At 37.4% G+C, this 20,156-nt stretch overlaps 1 protein-coding gene across 27 annotated transcripts in view; it reads left to right on the forward strand.

The window, feature by feature from the left end:
* The window catches only part of TRDN (triadin), a 225,163-nt gene that overhangs the window by 150,063 nt on the left and 54,944 nt on the right, over positions 1–20,156 (forward strand). For 12 of the 27 annotated variants that reach the window (XM_059467562.1, XM_059467537.1, XM_059467543.1 and 9 more), the window contains 8 exons: positions 825–872; positions 3,518–3,541; positions 5,138–5,188; positions 5,704–5,754; positions 7,229–7,297; positions 10,773–10,823; positions 12,634–12,684; positions 13,247–13,297. In XM_059467562.1, coding sequence (XP_059323545.1) covers positions 825–872; positions 3,518–3,541; positions 5,138–5,188; positions 5,704–5,754; positions 7,229–7,297; positions 10,773–10,823; positions 12,634–12,684; positions 13,247–13,297 — 396 coding nt within the window. The remainder of the gene's footprint in view (positions 1–824; positions 873–3,517; positions 3,542–5,137; positions 5,189–5,703; positions 5,755–7,228; positions 7,298–10,772; positions 10,824–12,633; positions 12,685–13,246; positions 13,298–20,156) is intronic. The other 15 variants (XM_059467542.1, XM_059467545.1, XM_059467553.1 and 12 more) reach the window with 6 other exon arrangements.

The raw sequence follows: 20,156 nt of genomic DNA on the forward strand, positions 1-20,156 counted from the left end.
CCCATATTTCTGTGAACAAAATCTAACGGTACCTCTTCTTGCACCACCTTTTCTTAGATAGTTTCATCCTTAATATCCCATCTCCCAAGATATGTAAATGAATTTAAAAACTGTGCTTGCCAAGCTTGTGAATAAGCATTTGGATATGTCCATGCATCCTGACCTGCGCTGTTATAGCTGCTTCCCCTGGTGTCAGTAAAGGTTAAGCAGCGCTGCTGCACAAGTGGTCTGGTTCACACTTCTTGCTTGCCCAGAGAAATCTCAGTATTCAGAAGGATCAAGTCAGATGCCATAACATACAGCCCATCTGTGGCCTGCCACCTTCACTGAATCCAACCACGTGCTTAAAGCTGAGAATATGGGGCAATGTTTTGCTGTGTCAGAGGTGCAGAGTGGAGGTTTCTGCTGGTGCAAACAGAAAGCCATGCTTGCTTGGGGGTGGAGGTGCTTTGATCTCCTCTCTGTTACAAAATATGTGCTGCAGTTTCGCCCCTATTTCACCTGACATCACAGAATCGTGTCATGGTTTGGGTTGGAAGCAACCTTAAAGACCATCTAGTTCCAAGCCCCCTGCACTGGGCAGCCACAACTTCTGCTTGATCAGACCTACTATTTTCGGAAAAAAAATTAAAAAACAATCACTCTTCTTTCAGACAAATAAGAAATATCTATTATGTGCTCATATTGTTGGGGGGAATCTCATGATTGGAAATCTTTGAAATACTTTGACACAAAATAATGCGTAAGCATTTAAGAAGAGCTTTGTCTGATGTAGCAACAGCTCTGATTAGAAATCTTACTTAAAATGTATCTTTTATTTGCAGCAGGACTTGAGAAAAAAGAAGGAAAAGCAACTAAGGCAGCAGTGCAAGGTAAAAAGAAAACAAAACTTGTTGGCGTTATCTCTCTTAAAACACAATGGCACAGAAACAGTAACCTCAGATTCAGAGCTGGATGACAGCAACCTTTAAATCCATTGGTTCACCAGTATTTTTTCAGAGTTCTGCTGCATTTGTCAGAGCAACAGGGAATTTCCATTATAAAACTGGCTTTGTCCCACAAAACTACCACCCCAGCCAAAAGCTTCAGATGGCTGCCCACTTCAGATGAAAGGTTCTGTGCTGGCACTTAGTGTCCCACTGATCTTGCAAGATCTTCCTGCCCCTGTAGCTTGGACAGGGATCAGCCTTTGCTACTCAGTCTGAGAGAGTAACTTTCAATGATGCAAGATGGCAGAGGCTCTCCGAAGTCAGCTGAGCCACCCTTCTTGTTCCAGATGAAACATCAGCCCCATGAAGAGTCACAAAGGTCCCCTGCAGAGAATCTCAAAAACTTTTGAGACCAGACCTTGCAGAAATTTTTCACAAAAATCTTAGGATTGGTATGGATAAGGCATGAGTGGGAATGTCTGAGTGGGAACACCAGAAGAAAGGCTGCAAGTACCAGGTGTGGATGGCACATAGTTCAGAGGGGCACAAAGTCTGTATCCAGTGTCCCAAGCCAACAACAGCAGGAATACCAAGGAATGGTCTACACAAAGGCCAAAACAAAACTCAAGCCACCAACTCAAGTGAACCCAAAAAGAGAAGGATTGATACCTTAAACCATCTGAAGATGTGTCTTTTCCTATTATTTACATTTCTATTATTTATTTTTGTTATTATTACCTTCAGCATTATATCCTGCATACTTGCTTCTTGTACACTTGTTAAACGCAATCCATTCTTTTTTAGGTTAGTATGGTAAGAAGCAAAGTAATAAAAAGTATGTCTAAATCCCCAAAGCTTATCAGCTCATCAGCTCAGGCTTCCTTTATGTGATTGAGGTGATTTTTATACTTCGTCATGCTCAAATTGGCAGCTAGAGCCCTGATGATGAACTTGCCAGTAACCATTAATATAAGGTGTAAAACTTGTTTACTGGTGTAGCTTTGGTCAGTTGAGCTATTATCCCTTCCTTTTCTTCAGTTGCTCAGCTTTAGCTTTACTCAGAATTACTCAAGCCAGCACAGACACCCTGCAGCAGCTGTCAGCTGCTTGGTAGTTGTCATGGAAAATGTTATAATTAGGTGGGCCTTGGCCTAGATTTCAGGCATTGTTAGGCTGGGTATCTTCACATAATTTTCCATTGCCACACAAGACCTTCTTCAGATATCTATGCTTCTTCCCCTCTTTTTGTCTGTCTCAGGCAGCAATGAGGTGTGCGGCTGCTGTAAGATTTATCCTTTCTACAATGTACCACCACTAGCTGGGATTTTTTCTGCCAAACATTTTAACTGTGCCATAAAGAGCACAGACTAAACAGTACAAGCTATAGATACACATGGCTGGCATGGAGCAGGGTTTTCTAAAACACGGGTTGTGATACCCAAGGAACTCAAAAGGGGGGCAAACTGTTTCCCATGACAGCAGTCAGCAGCAGCAGCGCTGTCTCCCCATGCCAGCACTATCTGGTGTCTCCAAGTCAAAGAAATAAGAGCAAAATATAATGTCTGTCACAACTATTTCTGCAGCTACTTCCACCCCACTGCAACAACTTCCCAGTGCTGGCAGCAGCTCGGTTCCTCTGATGCACAGAAGCGAGCACAAACACTTTTACACAGCAATTCCCTCTGCTTCTCATTTCTGAACCTTATATGTATGGAGCTCCTGCCAACACATTGATCACCCAAAGACAAACAAGCCAAAAAAAAAAAAAACCAAAAAACTTTTCTGCATGCTTTTTTAATATTACTATGTACTGTTATTATTCAAAGAATTTGCATCAGAAAACACATCAGAAAGTAGAGGGATTCAGTCCTGGTCAAAATTGGGACTTGCAATCTACAAAAAAAAGTGTAAGACTTGCAGGAAAATCTGGAGTGTTGTAGGCTGGATGTACTTGGCAACCAGGACATAACTTCATTGTTCCAAAAAAAGGTTTTAGTGATTATCGCAACTTTGACCTCAAACTCCCACATCTGGAAATGGGCTGAAAGTTTGTAGCAACATCTCAGTTCAATGGTCCTCTGTTAGTTTTAAAGCCAAACTACAGGTAATATTTTAACTGGTAGAAGATGAGCAAGAAGCCACTTAACTTTAATTCTTTGATCTATTTGTTTGAAAAATGTCATGACCAATATCAGATGGTTTCCAGCAAGTTAATGCCTGCTACTGAGAATTAATATTTAAAAGAGATGATAAAAAGGGTTGGTTTTTTTTGTTTTTTTTTTCTGGTGGTATCCAATAGAACTAAGAAATGAGACTTGCCATCAGTTTAAAAAGATCATATCAGACTAGGGGGTGTCATGTTCTTTGCGCATGTATGAAAGGCAATAGGTGGGAATCATGACCTTTATTCACATATTCTGTCAAGACACAGTGGAGGTTCAAGATATATTAAAGCACTTAGGGTCAACACGCATTTAAATACATTTTCATTGGTTGATTATATTTTTAAAAATTTCCCATATGAACATGTATTCTAACATTTCCTTTTTCTTTTTCTTTTCACTTTTCTTTCCCCTCTCTTTCTCCAGATAAACCAAAGATGAAACAAGGAAGTAAGCTATAGTTTCACTTATGAAATTAACATCTTCCACAAGAGTTTGTGTAACTGTGCTCTTAATAATGGAGCTGTACAACAGCTTTAATTTCTCACTGATGGGCTTCTGAAAGTAGAGCCTTTATGTTATGCTTTAAATTACTTATTTTGGCTGGAGCTCTGTCTTCAGCTGTCTTCTTTTTTTTGCAGACACTATTGCACTGAACATGAAACTTTGTGGGAATTTTTCATTATGCACAAGCATAGAAGAAAATATTTTTCAGTCTTTCTACTGAATTTTATTTCTCTTTGCAGAGTCTTCTGTGATTAACTTAATATTTAAAAATTGGAATTATTTTTTTATTAGGACTATGAATATTTCTGAATATGTCTGCCAAATATGGCTACAGATATCTGCAGTAAATTGTGTATTTTTTCATTCTGAAAATAAGGGACTGAATTATAAATTGGTGAGCACAAAACATGAAGGTCAAAGCAGGAGAGCAGGAGTAGTTTCTGAAGCAGTCAGTCTGAAGTGTAATGAGGAATAGAAGAGACAACTTTATTTCACTAAAATTGCATTTTTGACCTTGTTCAACAGATTTCTTTCCCAAGTCTTCTCTTTTAAATATTACGTTGTATGGAAGTATCTAGTATTTCCTTTTTAGAAACACAATGTAGAAGGAGAAAAATAATGAAAAATTTATCTCTTGACATCAGTCCCAACAGATGAGGTCTTTCAATGTCAACAGCAAATTAGGTTTTTCCACTTGATGGTTATTTCTACCATAAATAAAAACTTATTATTTATGGATTCCTTCAATTCAGATTCCCCAGCACCTCAGTTTGTCTTAGTCAGAGACAAATATTAAGCCATGAACAAGAAGCTTTATTGATATCATGATAAATTGCTATTTAGACTGCTACACAGTCTATGCTTTTATAATAAACGAGACAATTTGTGAACTGTGTGTCATTAAGGCAGTAAACAATTTCCACTAAAACTACCTACTGTAGCTTATACAATTTTCATATCTGTCTACTAAACACAACCTCCACCTCCTAAACACAAACTCCTCCTCATCAAGAGTCTTGACTTCTTATCCTATGTGTAGAAAACAAGAAGGTCTTCTAACTGTTTTGTTTAATATATCCTGGCGCTGAATTGCTGCTGAGTATTTCAATAGAAGGAATTTTTGTTTCATATGTGGTGAAGAACCTAGTATTTTTAGTTTTCCCAGAAACCACCTATCAGAATTTCTCAGATGACATATATAAAACAGTTTAACCATCAGTTACATTACTTTAAATGCAGGAAGTCAAAATCCAAGTCTCTGATCTTTTTATAAAAAGAAGACCCTTGGCCTTGCTCAGCAAAAATGGGCAATCCCAGTCAGCTCCAATGAGACAAATTTGACAAAGCATCAGTTTTGACCTTTCTGGTTACGAGCACTGAAAAGAGCACTGTCCTCGTCTCATACTAAGCTGAAGTTTGCAAATTTTATTATTAAATCTATAATAGTTGATCAATAAAACACATTTTGTGGAACTGAACTTTCTGAATGATACCTGGTGAATTTTATTCACTTTATTGGTGTGACTAATTCTTTTACAGATCCTGGAAAAGATAAAGAATTGAAATCTCCAGCTGCCACGAAAAATAAAGGTAACATGGCAAGATGAATTTGTATATAACTAAGATCTATGTGCATCCAAAACAAAAAAGCCTTGGAATGCATTGCCATTTCAGTTTTTAAAATATGGTTTTGTAAGGAATTTATAACCATTATACTATTTCAGTAAATTTACTATGAAACTTAATTGGCATTACCTGAATTAGAAGTGCAAAGAGTGCACTGTTTACACTAGTTATGAAAAAAATTTAGTAGGCTAAACCCAGAATTTAGGAACATTTGTTAACAGTTATTATGAGCTGCAAAGTGAAATAAGTTTTGAGTGATCTTCATTCTTTCTTCAAATTTAAGAAAATTTGTGGTTTCACTTTGTGAGCATGTTAAAACTGATGAATATTAATTTTGTGCTACACTTAATTAATACATTTAATTGATATCTTGTGTCAGTTAGAAACCGCTGATTATTCAATCAATCATTATCCTAGCGGCATTTGATGTTAACCATTTAACACTCTAGCTTGAAAATTAATACATTTTTTTTTTACAGAACATGCTAAAGTAAAGGAAAGGAAGAATCCTACATCTTTAAAAGAAAAAGGTAAGAACACATAATAAAATATAGGCTGTGCTAAAACCACACAAAGTAGAATGAAGATGCTAATTTTTTAAACAATCATTAGCAGTCTTTCTCATTATAAATCTTAACCAATCATAATTTAATTAGTTAAAATATTCTATAGTATCTACAGCATTAAAAAAAGTGGGGGGAATATAAATAGAATATATCAAGACAATTAAAATTCAGAGTTCTCAAAATTAATTAAATCAATATCATTAATAACTCTGTGTAATAGTTAAGTACCTTGTAAAGAAGGTCTGAACAATGCTAAGTCTTTAATAGGGGCCAGTTAAGAAATTCTGAACTGAATCACAAATGTGTGAACTAGGTAAGAAGAAAGTAAGATTTATGAGCACATGAGTGGGAAACATGCCTTCTATACTCTGTAAAAGTTACAGCTAAAACCCCAGAGCTTCTTCCAGTCAACCATCTGCAACATGAGAGCTGGTCTGAATCTTTCTTGTATTCCTTATCTTTTTTTTTTTTTTGGCAATTTGATCAGAGTAGATGGTTAATGCAGTTAAATTTCCTTTCATCAACTGTTTTATTGGGTGGTTTTTACACATTTTATATCTTCCCTCCTTTCTAGAAGTAACTTTATTTGGAAGCAGTTACTTAGGGATAAGTCTTATTTGACATCTTCAGAATAAAAAGATTTACCATATTTTTAGTTGAGTTAATATTTATTTTAAGTTATAGTCTCTAACTATTATAAGCTTATAACTATATATAGATAGATATGGTCTGCAATATATAGACTTTAATCTATAGCTATTTCAAGCTATAGTCATTGCATGTGATTTCAAAGAAGGAACTGAAGGAGATCAATTCAAGCAAAAAGATGACAAAAACATATACAGGAAAGGAGGAATAATTTATTGCTAGATATATTTTCAAAATCCTAGAAGCTACGTTCATTCAGTTAATTCCTTGTTCAAAAATTTGAATTAAATTATGGCAATCCGCAAATTCTCTTGGTGCATATATTGTTAATTTGTGCGTGTTCTACTCCTGATGTACACATGCTCCATTTAAACAGGCTTAGTTACCTGCACCAGAACTGTATATCCAAACTCTATGGAGTCCTATGGCCCTCCCCAAAGACTGCCTATAATCTGTGTCTGCCTGATGGTGTTGTGATGGAAAATTTAAAGAAGCACTTGAGTGACAACCCTTCCCCCTCTATCCCTGCATGGAGCATGTGTATTCAGCCTGCTGCTCCTTTCAAAGGATTACAGCGAGGCGGGGAGAGGAGAAAAAAAAAGAGAGAAGACCCAAAACTCTTTTCTCTTTGATAAGAGTTTCTTTAGAGCAAATGGATAGTGGTTTGCCAGCACTGAAAAATTTTCCATAGTGTGTCCTTTGTTGAGAGTGGCCGCATCACTGCTTTTTTGTCTCCTATGCTCCTGTTTAACTTATCAGCAACTTCAATTACTAAGTTATTAGTAATTAGTCATTACAGGTCCTTCTAACGTGACAAAGGAGGCAAGATTTTCTCCGCCCAGCCTTCAGAAAAGAGCAGGTAGGAATTTCTTTTAAATGTCAATACAGCTGAAAACTTGCTGCTGAATGTATCTGCAAAGACATCACAGGCTCCTGACCCCCTGCAGTAGCACTGATATCCAGCCCAGCTGAGCCTGTCCTTCAGATGCTGAGAGCTCTTGCTGATGCAGCCATCACTGTTTCCCATAATAGGCATCAAACTGGCAAAATTCTGTGCCTGTGCCTAAAAACAAGGATGCTGATTAGTGAGCTGTAGAGCTCAGTTGAAAATATATCAACATCAAAGACTATAGGGACAACTTATAAAGCTGTGGGGAGAAACTTCTAGAAACCTTGGTGCCTTTCTTAGTTGTGTATTTTCTTATTGCATTACGGATCACTCTACTGCATAAACCTATATTTCACATTATTTGTTCCCCATTTCAGTAATCATATCTGCCCAAACTGTGGTTCATAAATTAATCAAAGCCTATTTGCTTGTCATTGCTTCCCCTCTCCACCACCTCTTCAAGCCTCATGAGTGGGCCTCTATAAATGTTATTGACCAGGTCACTGGGGACATTTTTTTACCCTTTGGGACTTGGTGTTTTACAATTTTTTTCTTAAAGTGGATCTTTCTGGAAAATAAAAATATATCAAAGGACACAGGAAATGAAGGATTTTTAAGACTGCATATACTTCCTATTTATGTATCTTGGAATTTTGTTACTATTCATGTAAACAAAGTAAAGGAACACTTCTAGGTGAAGTGTTAAATACTCGTGGTGATTAATGTGTGTCTGGCACCTTATGCAATAAAGGAACTATCATCACACCTCATTCCCTTTGAAGGATGGGCTAAGTTTGAATGAACACAGATGATGTCCAGACCAAAAATCTTATCCTAAAGCAGGCTATATTTCATAAACTGAAGCATAGTGGTTTTATTTAAAGCAGAAAGAGGAAAATTAAATCCCTGAATTTGGAGTTGTTGCTGGGATACTTTATAGATCATAACCCTACAAAGTTGCTTTATCTATTTTATGAGGTGAATAAAATGTCTTCAGTCCTGGAGCCCAATTTTATTGAGAGTAGTTAAAGAGAACAGTGGAATAGTACATTTTCCACTTCTTAGTGATACAGGACACCTCAGGACTCTGTCTGAATTTATAACTAGCTTTTCAGCTCTTCCCTGCAGTAAAGAGTAAAGAAGCCTATTTATACTCACAAATATAGAAACTGATTTTCTGTTGACATAAGCATATTCAAATAACTTGAGGCCAATGAAACTCTAAGTTATAATTTGCCACATGGTTTTTGGTAGGTATGTTAACCAGATAACAGAGTAGAAGTTCATTCATTCAGAGGGTGTAACAGTGGCACTAAAAGTTTGTAATATTTAATATACAACTCTTTGTTGGTTTTTTCTAAGATATTTGCATTGTGCTGAGTTATTGACAGCATCTATCCTGTATAGATAACAAAAATTCCTTCTCACCCTGTGTTCTGTGATTTATTTTCCAAACAAATACCCTTTTTTCTTCTTCCTTGCTTTTGACATGTTTTGGGATATCTTTGAATATTTCCTTATGTCAGCTATGTGTGGATAATAAACCTATTTATTTTCATACACAGATTGATAGGGGAAATAATTCAATAGTGTGCATTTCTTTCGTGCCATATATATTATAGTATACTGTCATTAAAGAAACAAATGAGCTGATTTGTACTTGCTATGCAATACTTACACTTCCTTTAAAGCAAATGTAACATGAAATATTATCTTGCCTGTGGCATTTTTTTTTTCTTAACTTGTAATATTTTTTTCCCCTTAAAAATGGAGTTATATCATGAACAGTAGCAGTTCACATTTCTGTCTATTTCTATTTATTTATCTGCCATTGTCATTTGCATGAGAACTATATCGTTATCCTGAGGATATCACACACTGCTGCTGCTTCACCATTCTATACCATCTTCCTAACCTGACCCAGCTTCACCCCCGGAGTAGAATGTGGGAGGAAAGCATTATGGTGAAAGCTGACTTTAAGCCAGCTTTATGTTTTTCCCCTGCTGGGATCAGCAATAAAGTGGTCATTTCAGAGCAGAAGTTTGATAAGTCCTCAGTAAGTACATGTTTAAACTTCTGAAAATGAAAACCTGCTCCCTGGAAGAAAAGCAGTACTGGTGATCTCAGTATCCTCGGCTCAGAGGGTGGGGAACTTGGTGCAGCAGGTAACGTGTCCTGCACTGAGAGTTGCATCCAAAAGTTGTAAGGCTCAAAAGTGCTGAACCTTCTTTAGGAGCTACATATTATAGGAAATCTAAGGGAGATCTGCTACATGGATGGCAACAAAACCCACCATGGGTATGTGGCACAAAACCCACAAGGCCAAAGATTTGTGCTGTGGCTGCAAGGGTGGCTGCTGATCACTGAGATCACCAGTGTGCCCAGAGTGAGGCAGCTGTTCCCTCAAGCCTTTTCATATATTCAATATAGAGGCAATTTCAAAGGGTTTCAGGCTTCACACTGGAAGTTTTCTCTCAGTCCCCTGAAGAAGAATCCACCTGCTGCTGTGAAGATCAGGCTCCTAATTTCATAACCTATCCCTGTGCAATGTGGTTTCTCTACCAGCTTTAGCCACCCTGGAAGTGGGGGCTGAAGCTGGTGGAGAAACCAAAGCTGTTTTTTTCTGTTACAACTCACACTTAAATCCAGATGGATAAGTGGGATCACTTCCTGGTACCATGGTAGCCAGGAGGATGTTCAGAGTTAAAATTATTTTTTAAAGAATCTTCTTTTAGCTATTTCTGTTTTGCTGAAGATTTAGTTTACTTTCATTTGGAATAAATGGCATGGGTTTTTTCTATATGCTTAGGTGCTATATCCTGTCAGATGGAATGCAGTTGAGTCTATTTAGCATTCTGCAGGCTGTGATGTTCTCTCACTCAAATAGCATACACTCAAAAGCCTATCAAATTATTTCTTCACTTTGGAAAAAACTATTTTCCCCTAATTTCCCTGATAAATACACTTAGGATGTCAAGCAACTGTTGCTTGAAAAAAAGAATATTTAAACATTAGTTGTTTACACAACATAGTATATGCTTTTCCTGTGCTTGCTGACCCTGAATGCATATTCCCTGAAGGACTGAGGTAAAGATATATTCTTCAGAGGAAGAAAGCATAAACTGTCTTCATTAAGTTTTGGATAAGACCCAAAGAATTCCTAATCCTGTGTCATTGCTTGCTCATTTTCCTCGTCTTTCGAATTTTTCTCTTCTATGTAGTCTCTACAAACAGTCACCAAAAGCAATTTCTGTTCTTGCTTTTGCTACTAACTTTATTTCACCTTAAAAATATGAGACAGTCTCTAGAGAGTATATAAAGAGAGATCAAGCTTGCATCTATTTATGTTCACAATTTTGGTCTTGGTTTCTAAATATTTCTTGACTCGTCTTTTAAATGTAGAAGGGTACTCCTAAGTCTCAGAAACATAATTATCTTCCTACAGATCCCCTGAAGGTAAAAAATCTCAAGAATCCAGAGAGCATAAGAGAAAAAGGTAAGTGAAGAAATTAAGAAATGCAGACCTGAATATCACAACAGTTAGTCAGTCTAGAAAGAGTTCTTGAGTAGGTATATAGAAGTGTGGAAAACAAAACCCATCCTTGTTCCTGTTTAGATTATTTTAACCATGATATTGTTTTTAATAATATTTGTGCTGTACAGACCCCAGTAGGATCCCTAGAAATCATCTGGGCTTCTTTTAAATGTGAATATTTGAAATAATGTCTTGGGGAAAATACTAAAATTTGCTTTTATACCATTTTTGGATGTTGGTTGTTCAAAAATGAGTTGTTTAAATTCCACAGTGGGAACATTACTGAAGGGAACTAGACTGAATCTGGTCCATGTGGCTACAGCTCAGGAATGTGGGTGTCTGAGAATTAAACTGGCTGAGGCTACTGATGCATCCAGGTGTTTGAGGGTGACTGATAGGACAAATTTCTTTTCTTAATTTGTTGGCAATGTGGGCACATACATCTCTGTGTCTAATCCTTTCAGTTGCAAGACCACTGCTAACGGTTCACACAGGGGTCATGGGTTGCTTGATAGCATCTATTTGGAGCACACCTTATTTGTTGCAATGTGATGTGTATGGAACACTCTCTTTCTGTAGAGTACTAAAACAGCTGAAAAATTTAAATGAAACAGCAAAGGCTGTCCGTACTGTGCCTGGTTCCTGAGCTGGAGCAGCACATCTGAAGTCCAAATTGTTACAAAGTCCCCCTTTTTTTTGGAAACCTGAGATACTGGATGCAGTCCAGATTATGACTGCTGAATCGATATAGAACAAAATTACACACTTCTGCAAGGAATGTATTGTTCCTTGTAAAAATTGTAGGAAATGAAGCCAGGATGTCCCTTGTGGCTGAGAATTCTCCTCTATGCCACTGCTATCAGTCCCTGTGTCTCACCTGGACACCAAAAGAAGATCATAATTTTCCTTTATTTGTGGTTACCTAACTACTGAATTTTTGGGGGGCTTTTGGGGAATTTGGTTGGTTGCTTGGTTTGGTTTCTTTTGTCCCTGAGTTCTGCCTTGTCAGTTACTAGAAAGGGAGAACTAGAATTTCAGGTTTGATTTTTTTTCTCATGTCCTTTAACACTTTGTCATGTACTGAAGAAAAAAAAAAATTAAAGATACAATTAAGTCCCTGGACTATTCATTTTGACATAAAATATGTTAATGTACATTTGAAGGATGAGCACTGCTCTTCTTTTATAGCCCGTGTGCCTGTCATTTTAAAAGGCTATATATGCATAGGAAGTGAAATTCTGTTCACAGGCAATACCCATATGGCCTCTTCAATATTAAAAGAGTATTGGCATCCTGAATGAGTAGCTGGTCCTTTTGTCACTCCTGAATAAAAAACTCCCACTTACCTTTGTCAGCAGCCTCTGGCTTTCAAGAGAAATATTCCTAATATTTCAATTATATCAATGTGGATTAGTTTTTATTTGGGTTCAGCAAAAGAAGAAATCATTGATGCCAACTGCTCTGTAGAATTTCTTTCTTCTTTTTAAGCAATTCTTCATTGCCTGCTTGAGAGAGGGCTCCACAGTTTCCTTAGAATTCAGAGAACCTAATGACATTTTGAAGGCATATTATTTTGCATATTCAAGACTAGAAAGATGAATGGATGACCTTGTTTTTTTTGTCCTGTTCTTTATTTCCATGCTGTTAAATCCATTCAATTATCACATCTCTTTTGCTCTCCACATATCAAATTTTTTTACTTGTTTTCTATTCAAGTGTCATCTCATTTCCCTAACCTGACTTGTGATAAATGTTAAATGTTTCTTTCTAGAGACTGGAAAAAGAAAAGATGTGAAGCCTCCAACAGCCTTTAAGGAAAAAGGTAATGTCTTATAATTATGTGGCTGGCAAATAACAAGTCTTCTGCTGGTATCTCAGTGCAGTTTTGATATATTTTGAATTACAGGCTGTTGACAAAAAGGGACCAAGCTTAGATTCTTCTCATTTAAAAGATCTGATATATTGAAAGGAGCAGTGTCTGACATGATTCAGAAATAATAAAGTCATACCACTTCTTATTGTGGTGTTCTTTAACTGCTGTCTGACCTGCACAGCCAACGCTGCAGTGGGAGTGCTAGTCTGTTCTGAGTGAATTATGACAGAGCTGCTGCTGAATGCTGAAGTGATAGGCTGCACAGGAATGAGGGTGTGGTTTGACCTGCAGAAACTTTGCCAGAAAATTTAATGGGACTTATTTTTTGTTTGCTTTCAACGTTAGTTTGTGCCTTTTATTGAATTAAATGGAAATTCTAATTCTTAACACATCTCTTTTATGCATTTGGCTGATCTGGTGTTATGCACATTTGTTACAGTACCAATGAGCACAGTGTATATTTATGTTGCTAATTTTCTTCTTTCATTTTTGTGTTTGATTTCTCTTTCAGACTCTTCAAAACGAAAAGAAATTAAGGCTTCAAATAATCCTAAGGAAAAAGGTAACAATCCCAAGTTGAACTGAACCTTAACCTAAGTTTCAGTTGAGAAAATAAATCTGTTGTTCAAGGTGTCACAAATTAAGTCCCTGTTTCTTTGGTTAGTTATTCCTGAATGCCCTTGAATGGCATCCTTTGCTGCTGAACATTTTTTTACCTGATTGAACAAGTGACAGGTGCGTATGAGGCTATACAAAGTTGTAGCCGTGGTATTTTATAGCCTCTAAAGTCAAAAGGAATTAGTTTACTTTTTCTTGATTTTTGTCTTATTCTTTCTTTTTAAATTAGTCATTTCAGATTGCATTTTACTTCTTCTACATATTATTTGATTGCACTTTTCTCTCTTTTCTTATATTGAAATATCAGCACTAACTATCAAATAAAAATCAATAACAATTTATAGTACATCTCAAATACTAGGCATATTTAGACACTGTAATTATAATTAACCAACTATGTTTAAGTTTATTTATTCATATCAAATAAATTCAAACAAAACTTAGTTTACTTTTATCCTTTTTGCATATGGACTAAATGCACTTTTTCATTATAAAACAGTTGTTCAAGTTAACTGTGTAAATAATGGATAATAGGGATTAAAATATGTAAAAACTTGTTAGCCAATAACAGTCATTTGAGTCATGGAAATGTAGTAGTCTATTTTAAAATCTTCCACTCAGTTTTGAAAACTGTTTCAGATAATTGAATAATACTGCTTCCTATCTTTAGAGCTTCCCTAAGGAATGCTAGAAGTATTGAGGTAATATTTTCTCTGACAAAGTTATGAGAGACAACATTCACAAGTTTTTAAGTGCAGCTATTTCACCTAGAGTATAGCAGACTAGCAGACATCAGCTATTACTTTGTATTGTTGTATAGTACTGATTTAAAGTAAAGGCTTAAGTGCTACCAGAAAAAAAAAGTGCTATTGAGAGTAGCCCTGTCAAGAAGGACTTGGGGGTGCTGCTGAATAAGAGGCTGGACATGAGCCACCAATATGCTCTTGCAGGCAAGAGAGGCAATTGTTTTCTGCGCTGCATCAAAAGCAGTGTGGCCAGCAGGTCACAGGAGGTAATTCTTTCCCTCTGGTGTAGTGCTGCACCCAGCTCTTGGGTCCCCAGCACAGAAAGAACATGGACCTGTTGAAATCCAGAGGAAGCCACCAACATAATTAGAGGGATAGAACACCTCTCCTATGAGGAAAAGCTGAGCAAATTCGGTTTCTTCAGGCTGGAGCAGAGAAGGCTTTGGTGTGACCTAATTGTGGCCTTCCAGTACCAGACAGGAGTCTTCAAGGTGGATGGAATGAGACTATTTACAAGAACATGTAGTGACAGGACAAGGGGAGATGGCTTCAAACAGAAGCAAAGTAGGTTTAGATTAGATATGGGAGAAATTTTTACTGTGAGGTTGGTGAATAGGTTGCCTAGAGAAGTGCATCTACCCCTCAGGTGTTCAAGGCCAGGTCAGATGGGACTCTGATTTATGTGGCTGAGTCGAAGATGTCCCTGCTGCCATGGGAGGTTATCTTTAAGGTTCCTTCCAACCCAAACCATTTTATATTTCTATGAAAATGAACTTAGGGCTTAAATAGTTTGAAATTCCTTGTAGTAGTCAAAGCAGTGTATCAGCTCTAGTGGAGTGTGATAGCCCTGGGTTTACACAGCTTTTACCAGCTTCCCAAGCGAGATGAGCACTACTCACTTCAGTTATTCCTACTGCATTGCATACAGCCTTGTATGTCATCTATGGATGTACCTGATGCCTTGCACAGCGCGCTGAGAAAAAGTGACGTCTCACACCTGAGACAGCATTTCTCTTTGACTCTAGCTGACTCTATAAGAACTTAAAATACTTGGATTAGATTCTGTCAGACACACAATTGGGCCAACTGCCTGCTAAGTCTTGTGTATCTTAGGTCTGCCCAGTGAGCAGGACTATAGATCCTTCAGGGCCCTGAAGCAGGACTGCAACAGAAAAGTTGAGTAGGAAAGTTGAGCTTGAGTGGGAACATCTCAGGTTGCATGCTCTTACATAATGAAACCACTATATGTCAACAATAGGATTCAGTAATTTGCTAGTCTTCAAAGTTCATGACACAGTAAATCTTATACAATCTTCCTTTGGAGGCAGTTCAGCTCAGTGGCTGCAGGTTTTTAAAAGTTGTTTCTGTCTTCTCTGTTTCATGCGACAGATATGCTATTTCCTAGTTTCTGGGATTCAAACAAGTACAACATTTCCAACAGCAAATACAACTAACTCAGTGACACTGAATATGCATGACAAGACATTGACATTTTGTCAGAAGAGTGCAACCCCAAAGCGTACAGTGGCTTTAAGCATTCATGTGGGATGCTGCGCATCACTAACCCTCCCTTTCTTAACAATGATAAGTGACATGTCACATACATCAGGCAGACAGTTTGAGAAAAGCCTCTCTGGAGAAAAGTATTCCAGAAATTTTTTGGCCATTGCCCTGTAACCAAGTGTGAGCAGGAGGTCACCTTTATGAGTGCTGTATTTTTTAGCCAACTGAGAGTTCATGGGGTGCTTCCTCAGAGGACATCTCAGGTTAAACTAGCCAATCAAAAATGCCTTGAGAAATAACAGTGTTTGGATTAGCACTTGCTACTTTACAGAAATATGTCAAATCCCATGTAAATTACAGTAACAGAAGTGGCCCCTTTGTTATGATAAGTACATTGCTGAAATGTGAAAATCAAATTCACAGAAGTTCAGTGTAGAATTATAATATAAAATAGAGAACTAATAGAGAACTAATAATAGAGAACTGAAATGTAAGGTAGATAGATTTGGTATACAAAAATCTCAATATCAGCCTGTTCAAATGACCCATCCGTTACAGAACATCATTGCTTCACACTGTCAGTAAGAAATACTTCAAGAAAATGCCAGAGCTTTAAAAGTCAGACTAACATAATGACACATTTTTAACCAAGACTGAGTCATAATGGCGGGTATAAAATTCCCATTTTCAGTCAGAATTTCTCTGTAAATATTCTTCAATAGACACTAGAAAATAAGAAAAAAAGAACAGAAGTAGCATAATATGAATGAACACCAAATTAGAAAAGAGAATTGAAATTTTAATTCCAAAAAGTAGGTTACATAAAGGTAAGGTATGTTTCGTGGCAAACTACAAAGTATGAAGTTGTCCTCGTGGCTTGATACTTGATCTTTTTATTACTTTTCCTTAAAGAAAATATTCAAGCTGAATAATATTTACCTGCATAGATATGTAGAAACATATTTTTGGTATGTAAATGAAAGTATATCTACAGATACTTCAGGTATTTCCTGGACTTAGGGATGCTAAATGCTGGTACAACCAGAACTCCATAATAGCATCCTGAAAAGTCCTCTGAATCACAAAATAACAGACTCACAGACTCATTTATGCTGGAAAAGGAGCCAGGATTATTGAATGCAACCTTAGACAAAACACTTCATTGTCAACTAGACCATGGCACTAAGTCTCATTTCCAGTTGTTTTTTGAATACCTCCAGCAATGGTGACTCCAACAACCTGGGAAGTCCATTCCAGTGCTTAGTAACCCTTCCTGTGAAGAATTCCTCCTGATTTCCAACCTGAACCTCCCCTGGTGCAGTTTGAGGCTGTGTCTTCTTGTTGTGGCACTGGTTGCCTGGGAGAAGAGATCGACCCTCCCCTGCCTAGAGCCTCCTTCCAGGCAGTTGTAGGGAGCAATAAGGTCTCTCCTGAGCCTCCTTTTCTCCAGGCTAAACACCCCTTACCTGCTCCTCCTAAGACTTGTGCTGCAGATCCTTCAGCAGCTTCATTGCCCTTCTCTGGACACACTCCAGAACTTCAGTGTCCTCCTTGAAGTGAGGGGCCAGAAATTAGTCTATTTTTTTTTTTTGCATGTTTATGCAATAAATCAAAATTCTTGATGCATAATATTATTTTTTCACATATTATTTCAAATCAGAAACAAGGATTCTCTCTGACTGGGATAATCTGTTTCTCAAGCATAAGCCTGACGAAGCAGGCTTAATCTGTTTTATTGCCATTTTTCTTATAGACTTATAGAACAGTTTAAATTAGGAGGGATCATCTAGTTTTACTCACCGTGGCATGGGCAGGGACACATCAAACAAGACCAAGTTTCTTAAAGCCCTATCAAACCTGACTTTGAACACTTCCAGGGATAGGTCATCCACAATATCTTTGAGCAATTTATTCCAGACCCTCTACTTATTCCACCACCCTCACAGTAAAATATTCTTCCTAATATCTAATCTAAACTTAGTCCCTTTCAGTTAGAAGCCTTTTCCCCTTGTTCAGTCACTATATATTCTTGTGAAGAGTGTTTCTCCATCTTTCTTGTATGCTACTTCAGCTATTGGAGGATGCTAGAGGGTGTCCCCAAAAAATTCTCTTCTTCAGGCCAAACAAACTCAACTCTCTCAGCTTGCCTATATAGCACAGGTGCTCTGGCCTTCTGATCATATTCATGGTCTCCTTTAGATTCACTGGAATTCTTCATATCCTTCTCAAGTTGTGGTCCCCAGAGCTAAATGTAGTACTGCAGCTGGGATCTCACCAGAGTAGGACAGAATCTCCTCCCTCGCCCTGCTGGCCCAACTGCTTTTGGTGCAGCCCAGAATATGGTTAGATTTGTGGGCTCTGAATGCACATTGCTGGGTCATGTTGAACTTCTTGTCCACCAACAACCCCAAATAGTTCTCCTTTGGGCTTTCTTGATCCATTCTCTACCCAGTCTGTATTTGTGCTTGGGATTGCCCCAGTCCATGCCAGGATCTTGCGCTTGGCCTTGTTGAACTTCATGAGGTTCAAACAAGTTCTCAAGTGTGTCACAATTCCTCTGGATTTATGGCCCCAATTGCACTGGACCAGGCTCCACACACAGTCAAAGGGAACTTGCTCAGGAATATTACCATACCCTTGCCTCTTCTACCAAGTGACTTTACAGAAGAGGATTGTGGGGATTTAGGAATGCTATTCCTCAATTTAGTGTTGCCACTAAAACACTCCAAACCACGCACTGCTCAGTCACTTTCCCCTCACTCCCCCACTTTGGCAAAGTGGGGAGGAGAATTGGAGGCCCAAAAGGTGCCTCATGAGGGTGTCTGGAAACAGCAATGAAACAAGACAATGACCAGTAACAGCAGCAATATTAATGGCAAAGTGTACAAGAAGAAGAGCGAGTGATTCACATGATGATATTGCCTGTGGAAACACTAACAACCGACCTCTCTGTCCACCACCTACCCAACCTGGAATCCATCCCCACAAAATGATGTGACATGGTATGGAATTACCTCTGGGTCCTGGCTATGCTCCCTTCTGACTACTGCAAAATTTAAGCCTATTGTAGCCAGATCCAGCACATGTGGTTAATAATCTAATAATTATACTGAGTTTGCACACTTTCCTTCTAGACAATATCCTTCTGTATTCTATTAAGGCACTGCTGGTAATAAAGAGAAAAATACTGTAAACTTTTTGGGGGTTATCTAGCAAATAATTTTTTTCTTAGTAGGTCAGCAGCCATGTCTTACAAATTAAGGCAAAAGGGATAGACAGGTTATGAGGGAGTTCAAATGTAACATAATTCTTGCCCATTAGTGATAAAATGCATGAATATAATTGAATAAGAGGTTATTTCTCTGAAACTGTTCATTAAAATCTGGACCAGAGGAGGAAAAGGGCAGGAAAGGTTTTTCCTGCTACTGAATGAGAATCATTCTAAATAACAGATGCTTCAGCCAATTTAAAGGCTAAATTCTCCTCTCTGATACTCACTATACTGGTTCTTTTAACTGCAGTTTCTTAACATGAGTAAGATTTCACTTGACATGAATAAGAGAAATTCAGAATTCAAAAAGACTGAAAGAGAGAGAGAAAATACCTTCTAGGAAGGTCTGAGAGAGAAATATCACTGTAAATTGTTCTTAAATATTTTAAAACAGTATCTTCTTCTCAAGCTATGAACAGATGGACAATTTATGGTGAGATGGGCAAAGACAGTATCAACTCAGTGAATGCCAGATGCTTTGCTGTAGCTGTCTACATGAGGTGGCTTTCACTTCAGCATAACAGCACGCACACGAACAGTTATCACAGAGTACCTGACACATGGAATGAGTTTGCATTTGATCTTGTTTCACCACAGCTTACATGTTTATAAGCAAAATAAGTACTAGAACTTAGTCAAAATGTCAATTACTTTCAAATGTATTTGCCCTTTGTGTGAGGGCAAATAGATTTAAATTATTGCAGAGTTATTCAGAAAATAAAAATCTGTCAGAAATCTGGTGAATCCATAATTAAATTAAGAACAAAGTCAAATAACTGGAAAAACACTGTGTTCCAGCCTGTGTTGTATCTAGAAATCGAAACTATGTCTTAACAATAACTTTTTCCAATATATTAATAAAGTAATAAACCAAACACTTATTTAATGTTTTAAATATAGTCTCATAAAGTCTCATTATAAAAATTACTGCAGAAGCCAAGGAGCTGCTGCCTAAGACCTACAGTATTAAAGAAAATAAATATCTGGTTAGGAATCAGGGAGCAATTGATTAATTTTCATCTTGCATCTTGTTTACAGAAGAATTGCTTATGATTTCATGTCTGGATTCATGTTATATTCCTTAATTAACAGGATAAGATAGAAATAGCAATGTAATGAAATTTTCAGATGACAAAATCAGTTAAAGAATTCAGGATAAGAAGGGGCTGTGATACATTGAATTTACGAGGTGAACAGACAGCACGATGTTAAAGTAAATTTAGTGTCCATAAATATAATGAAATATGAAGTAGAGGGAAAATATTAAAGAAATATCTATCTTA

This window comes from Ammospiza nelsoni, chromosome 3 (assembly GCF_027579445.1).
Source record: "Ammospiza nelsoni isolate bAmmNel1 chromosome 3, bAmmNel1.pri, whole genome shotgun sequence".
Taxonomy (NCBI): domain Eukaryota; kingdom Metazoa; phylum Chordata; class Aves; order Passeriformes; family Passerellidae; genus Ammospiza; species Ammospiza nelsoni.